The following is a 6,551-nucleotide window of genomic DNA, read 5'->3' as shown; positions in this document are numbered from 1 at the left end:
CTAAAATCGTATTAGCATTTTCCAGCGTTTTTTAATTTTCTGTAGTATATAAACATAATTGAATTATTTTTTAAATACAAACTGAAAATTTAATATTAAAACTTTATGCAATAAACTGAAAGTTGGATTACCATCCACAATATTTTTTCTTTATTATTTAAGCGAGTGTCCAGAAAACTTTAAGAGAAAAAGCACACACCTGCATGAGATTACTGAACGCATTTTTTTCCAAAAAATCGAGAAAAGAATTTGCATTTCTTTACAGGAACATTTAAAAGTTACAACGTTTTACATTCGAACTGCTTTAATTCTCTGATTTAAGGACCACTACATTTTTACTAAAAAAAAGGGTCAATTCTTTTACTTAAGAGAAAAAGTCTATTCTTTTACTTCTACACAAGCACTTAAACTTACTCCTATAAGTAATTAGTTGACATTTACAATAATATAAAAAAATATTTACACTATTGTTATAGTATGTAGCTTAAACATTTCTAAAAAGCTAATAACATGTTTTCTTTTCTTTTCTTTTCTTTTTCCCTGATAAATAGGATCTTTAGTGCTGACTCTAAATATTTCGGGTCGAGACAAACTTCTCAAAGGAAGGAAAGGAATGTGCCACCGCGTAATTTTATTTAAAATAAAAAATAAAAAAACTTGTAAAACTTGACCTAAGGAATCTTGAAGTCTAGATGGCTGACTGAACGTCACTTTTAAGTCCGCATTCCACACAATAGTTTTCTCATCTTGCGTCGTTTACAACGTTTTTGTTTTTTTTTTTTTGTATTTTAAGTTGTGTTTTCGAATTAAGGACTCTAATTCTATTTTTGTTTCGTTCTGTTCTCTCTCTCTTTTACTTATACATCATCACAACATTAACAAAAGATTTCCTTTGTTCAATATCAACAACAAATTTTCATATATGGTGTCTAAGTTTATGACTTCCTACCGTAATTTTAAATTAATATACAATAATAACTCGATTCACAGTTAGATATTTATAAATATTTAGTGAATTATTTAATAGAAATACAGTATCTACGAAGAAGTTATTGGGTTCTCGGGAACTCAGTAATAATACTCTAGATCCGTCATTGATGTATGAGGAGAGTAGTGTGTACACAGACCTAAGTACCCCTATGTAGTAAAGGTTGAGAGATTATTTCCAATAGACCCTCGGCTCAGAAAAGAAGAGAAGATGACGAAGAAGAAGAAGAAGAATTAAGTAGAAAAAATACTGTCGACTAAGGGTTTCTTTCACTTTGTACGAAAGTTTAGATCTGAGAACATGATGAACGAATGGTAATAGAAACACGTGACGTATTCAATCAAACTGCTACATGAAATTAATCAGTCAGTTTACCTATATAAGCTCTTAGAAGTTATGAAAGGTCTCCACAATTATTCCTGTATCTTCTCCACCTCTATTATCCCAATATTGTGTCCCAATATTGTATCCCTTTTTTCCACTATGCAGACTAATAAACTTCATAGTACTATTAAAAAGCAAAGTCTGCCTGAAAGGAAGATTTGTACCTATAAACCAAACATTTGGAAATATGATCATCTACTTACTCTTACAAGTGAATATTCTGTGAGTATTTAACAACTTTTATCTCTTAATTAATGTTCATGTTCGAAATACTTTTAATAATCGCTCCTGCAGGAAGAGAAGTACAAAGTTGAGGCTGAGAAGCTAAAAGAGGAAGTTAGTTACACGTTTTCAAACAGTACTATTAGTCCACTGGACCTGCTAGAGCTTATAGACAGCATTGACAAACTTGGACTCAGTTGTTACTTTGAGGTTGAAACCAAGGAAGCTTTGGAAAAGATAATAATGTCCGTGAAAACTAGTTCCAGCTCGAAGGAGGAGAATCTGTATGCTACTGCATTGTGCTTCAGGCTTCTCAGGGAACATGGCCACCATGCTTCACAAGGTTATCAATAAGTTAATTAATAATGTGTCTATCTATCATCTAATTAACAGTGGAACAGCTAGGATTTAGACTATGTAGACAGGGGCGGCTCAATAGCATTAGAGGTCTAAACCAAATTATCTTAATAAAGGGCCTTAACTTTATTTAGTAAAAATCATACATTGTATTCGTTAGGTAGAGGATTTAATTTCTAATTAAGAAATAAACTAAACAGGTCGGATAAAGAGAAATATCTGATTTAGAAAAACATAGTTGAAATTGGAAAGTAAAATTGTTGGTAGAGGAAAAATGAATCCATAATCTAAAGGAGGTAAATTTGCTAATTGACGAGAGATAAATTAACACAATAATTTAGTTATCGATCATCTGAATTACCTCGACCAAATAGTAGAAAGTGACGTAAATTTAATCTTTAATACTGTAAATAAAAGATATATAAATTATAGTAATATATAATAATTGTAAGTTTGACTTAATTTTTGAGGCCTAAAAAGAAATATAATGTCTTTCTAATTTAATTTCTTGTTGTTTGTATTGTTGTACTACAGATATGTTAAAGGACTTCTTCGATGGCAAAGGAAAGCTGAAAGTCTCAGATGTGAAAACATTGTTGGAGGTTTTGGAAGGGTCATATCTGAGCATGGAAGGTGAAAACTTACTAGACGACACACGAATGTTCACAACAAAAAACCTCAAGAGCCTTGTATCTAAATCAGATTACACATTTACTAATAAGGATTATACCCTGAGTTTTCCATTGGCATGGAGAGTGAAATGGTATGATGTTAGAAAACATATCTGTGCTCAAGAACTTGAACGCAACAACACAAATCCAATGTTGCTCAAGTTGGCAAAACTTAACTTTAATATAGTTCAAGCCACGCACCAAAAGGATCTCAAACACGTATTAAGGTACTTAAAACATGTCAAATGAGAATCACTTTCTTCATGTTTTTATATGAAAATAATTTCTTGTGAATTTAACAGATGGTGGAGGAATCTTTCCATAGTTGAAGATTTGAGCTTTACAAGGGATCGGATAGTGGAAAGCTTCTTTTGTGCTGTAGGAGTTGCCCCTGAGCCTCGACATGGAAACATGAGAAAATGGCTCACCAAAGTGATTGAGTTGGTGCTAATAATAGATGATGTTTATGATATTTATGGTTCATTAGCCCAAGTGCAGCAATTCACTCGTGCCATAGAGAAGTAGGTTCTCGTAAACTCAACATTTGATACAAGTTAAAATTAATTAAATACTACTACGTACATACGTAATAATCATGCATAAAAGGAGATTTTTCACATTTAATTAGGTGGGATCCAAATGAAGTAGAAGGACTGCCAGAATGTATGCAAATCTGTTTCAGGTCATTGCATGATACAGTAGAAGAGATATCTGTTGAAATTCAACAACAAAAGGGTGGCCTTTCAGCATTACCTTATCTGAAACAAGTGGTGAGTACTAAAGTAGTCTTCAAATATATATGCCGAACTCCTTTTCTCCTATGCTAAATACTAATAATGGCATCAGTTGTTTCAGGAGATAAATGATACTCTATTTAAATAAAATCCATCATCCAAATTTTCCCATAACGTAACCTAAGCTAAAGCAACTATATATATATATATATATATATATATATATATATATATATATGTATGTATATGGGTTCTAGGTTACTGCATGCATTCATACTAGATGTATTATCATGTTACTTATTTACGTATATACTCCCTCCATCCCAAAAAAGTCAATTTGTCTCACCTCAAAAATGAAGCTGTAATTGAAAGCGAAACTTACCCTGTAGTGTCATTTGGGGGTTATAAAAAAAATAAAAAATAAAGGTACCCTATAGTCACGTCTTTCCTTTTCTTGTTGTCTAACATGTGTTCATTACATCTTTTACATGTCTCTTTTCATGGACGTCTTACGAAAGTCTTCTGATATTGTTTCAATAATTCAGTGGCTCAACTTTTGCAAAGCTTTGCTGTTGGAAGCAACGTGGTATCACAAAGGTCATATACCAACACTTGAAGAGTACCTTGATAATGGGTGGATCTCATCGTCAGGCCCTTTACTTTCTTTACATGTGATTTTTGGTCTAACAAATAAAATAACAAAAAAAATTCTTGATTTATACGAAGATTGCCATGAAATTATTTACCACACTTCCGTTGTAATTCGACTTTGCAATGACCAGGGTACCTCAGCGGTAAAACCTCAAGCTTTTACCTCTCTCTTTTTTTGTGCTTTCCATTCTAATAATTACCCCCATTTCCCCATTTGGCCAGTTCTTAATTTTTATAATATTTCTTTCACGTAGGCGGAGCTAGAGAGAGGTGATGTTGCTTCATCAATTTTATGTTACATGCAACAAGAAAATGTATCAGAGGATGTAGCCCGAGAGCATATCAAAAGCATAATTTTGGATTCGTGGAAAAAGATCAATTACCACTTTAATACTGTTTCTACATCACATCGAAAACTTGTCAAGCATGTAGTAAATGAAGCACGGATGGCACATGTCATGTACCAATTTGGAGATGGATTTGGGGTTCAAGATGGTGAAACTCGAGATCAAGTCCTCTTCAACTTGGTTCATCCTATTACATAATTTCTGTAATAATCTTGGCTTATTCATATTCATGATGATCAGACATACTTGTAATTTGTCAAGAGAAGAATTTCAAATAAAAATCAATTAATATTTCTTTAAGAAATACGTGAAAACAGTTATTAACTTGAATTGAAGAACTTTATGGATGTCCCCAAAAGGACCTTTAGTTGAAGAAAGAGGAAAAAATTGAGAAGGGTAAAAATTAAGAAGAATTCATGTAAATAGCCGCCCACGCAACCGTTTAAATAAAAAGTAGTCGGGAGATGTATAGTACGTATATGTATAATGTATATATAATATATACATAATCATGTAGAATTAGTATATAATCTATATATATTGGCTAAGAAAAATAATCAGTGAACCCGACCGACTATTTATATAAAAGTTAGTCCAACAAAACCTTTAATTTTAGGAAAACTACCAGTTATGTCTATTTATAAGTAGTTCATTACAAAAATTGGTCAATTCATAAAATATTACTAATATTAGCCAAATGGAGTATTACTAATATTTGGTGTTTTGGTGTTAGCAGCCGGCAAATTATTAAGTCTAATGCATGCAAAAATGCAAACCTTTACGGATCTAGTTAAGAGTACAAAGATTTAAATATTTAGTGGACAAATCGAAGGGAAGAAAAAGTGAAAGTTACACAAGTGGCTTCCTGTGCTTTCTAATGCCTCTTGATACATTGACTTTGCCTTTTTAGTAATTTTTTCTTATTTTTATTTTTCTTGATATTCTTTTAATTTGAGTGTGGTGTAAATATGAATTAAAGAAAGAAATAGTGTATTTTGCTTTCGAGACACTTATTAAATTTAAACCTTATAAAATTATAAAGAGTTGACAAACTCTTTTGGTTTTCTGTGGCACCAATGAAGCTAGATTGGCTAGCAATCCAATATATTGGATAAACCACCATAAGATTAGGGTCCTTTCCTTTATTTTAAAAGGTTAAGTTTTTAAAATGGAAGACAAATGTTATCAAATGCTTTTGCTCCATTCCAAAATTTATTTGTAGCAAGAAAATATCAATTTTTTGCTTTCTTTTAAGTATGTGTTATTAGCAAGAAAATATCAATTTGTAGCAAGAAAATCATTTTTGGGATGATTTGGTGAGGTTTTGAGGTGGTTTGAATTGAAAATTCGAAGTAAAAACTTAACATGAAAAAAACAAATTGTATCACACAGTGTATCATTTGTGTATCACATATGTATCATATTTGTATCAATTGTGTATCACATATATATCCATGTATATCTGTGTGTGAGATACATGCATGATACATGTGTCGCAGAAGAATTTAATGAACTCGATTTAATTACGAATTTTGAAATAAAATCAGTCCAAATCACCATCAATCTTCCTCAAATTTTGTATATTGACTTATCTATATGTTTTCAATGAATTTCAAGTATACCCATTGAAAATGTTCCTTTTTTTCTTAGAATTTTGAAATATTGTATTTTTCTTTTGTATTTCATCACCTTATTTGCTACCGCATCCATGAAATTTCCTTTCCGTCTTGCATCTAATATTGCTAATCACGCTTAAAAATATGAAAAGTAATTTTTGCATGTGATTCTTTGAGAGAAAGAATCTTATTTATTTGATTTTTCAATTTTTATATGTGCTTGGCTAGTTTTGGTAAGTTGAGACTTATTTGGGACATTTGTGTAAGTTTTCCTTAATTTCATATTGGCCAATATAACTAATAATTAAGATGGTGAATGGGTTGAGGCTACAATTAAATTTAGAGGCGGATCTAGCTTGTAATCTACGATTTCAAAAGTGACCCAATAGCCTTTTGCGCTCAAGATCATATAAATTTATTAAAAATCCATACATATATTTATAGATATTTAATTATAAAATTGAGGACATAGCTCTTGATAGGAAGGTGTGGAAGTAAAGTATTAGAGTTGAAGGTTAGAAGGCAGTTAACTATTTTTCTACTACATACTGGGTTTATGAGGCTAGTCTAATAATGTCTTG

The 6,551-nt window shown here is 31.4% G+C and overlaps 1 protein-coding gene across 3 annotated transcripts; it reads left to right on the top strand.

Annotated features, from left to right (window-relative positions):
* Positions 1–1,292: 1,292 nt before the first annotated feature.
* On the top strand, positions 1,293–4,658 carry LOC104107440 (alpha-farnesene synthase-like). Of its 3 annotated transcripts, XM_070195647.1 has the most exons (8): positions 1,294–1,594; positions 1,667–1,800; positions 1,900–1,937; positions 2,486–2,849; positions 2,925–3,143; positions 3,251–3,392; positions 3,902–4,150; positions 4,262–4,658. In XM_070195647.1, the coding sequence occupies exons 1-8, from the start codon at positions 1,385–1,387 to the stop codon at positions 4,550–4,552; spliced, it is 1,647 nt and encodes a 548-aa protein (XP_070051748.1). In that variant the 5' UTR covers positions 1,294–1,384; the 3' UTR covers positions 4,553–4,658. The 3 variants fall into 3 exon arrangements, with proteins under 3 accessions (XP_070051749.1, XP_070051748.1, XP_009614539.2); XM_009616244.3 differs by having other exon boundaries at positions 1,304–1,594; positions 1,667–1,937; XM_070195648.1 differs by lacking the exon at positions 3,902–4,150 and having other exon boundaries at positions 1,293–1,594; positions 1,667–1,937.
* Positions 4,659–6,551: the final 1,893 nt, after the last annotated feature.

Source organism: Nicotiana tomentosiformis, chromosome 2, assembly GCF_000390325.3.
Source record: "Nicotiana tomentosiformis chromosome 2, ASM39032v3, whole genome shotgun sequence".
NCBI classification, from domain to species: domain Eukaryota; kingdom Viridiplantae; phylum Streptophyta; class Magnoliopsida; order Solanales; family Solanaceae; genus Nicotiana; species Nicotiana tomentosiformis.
The sequence above is the reverse complement of the archived record's forward strand: the minus strand, read 5'-3'. Positions and strand labels throughout refer to the sequence as shown.

Bases quoted from the DNA above. Each gene is read 5' to 3' on its own strand.
- LOC104107440 (XM_009616244.3), top strand. From the start codon at position 1,385: ATGAAAGGTCTCCACAATTATTCCTGTATCTTCTCCACCTCTATTATC. The intron at 1,938-2,485 runs GTTATCAATAAG...GTTGTACTACAG, and splicing joins TGGCCACCATGCTTCACAAG to ATATGTTAAAGGACTTCTTC. The intron at 3,393-3,901 runs GTGAGTACTAAA...TCAATAATTCAG, and splicing joins TACCTTATCTGAAACAAGTG to TGGCTCAACTTTTGCAAAGC.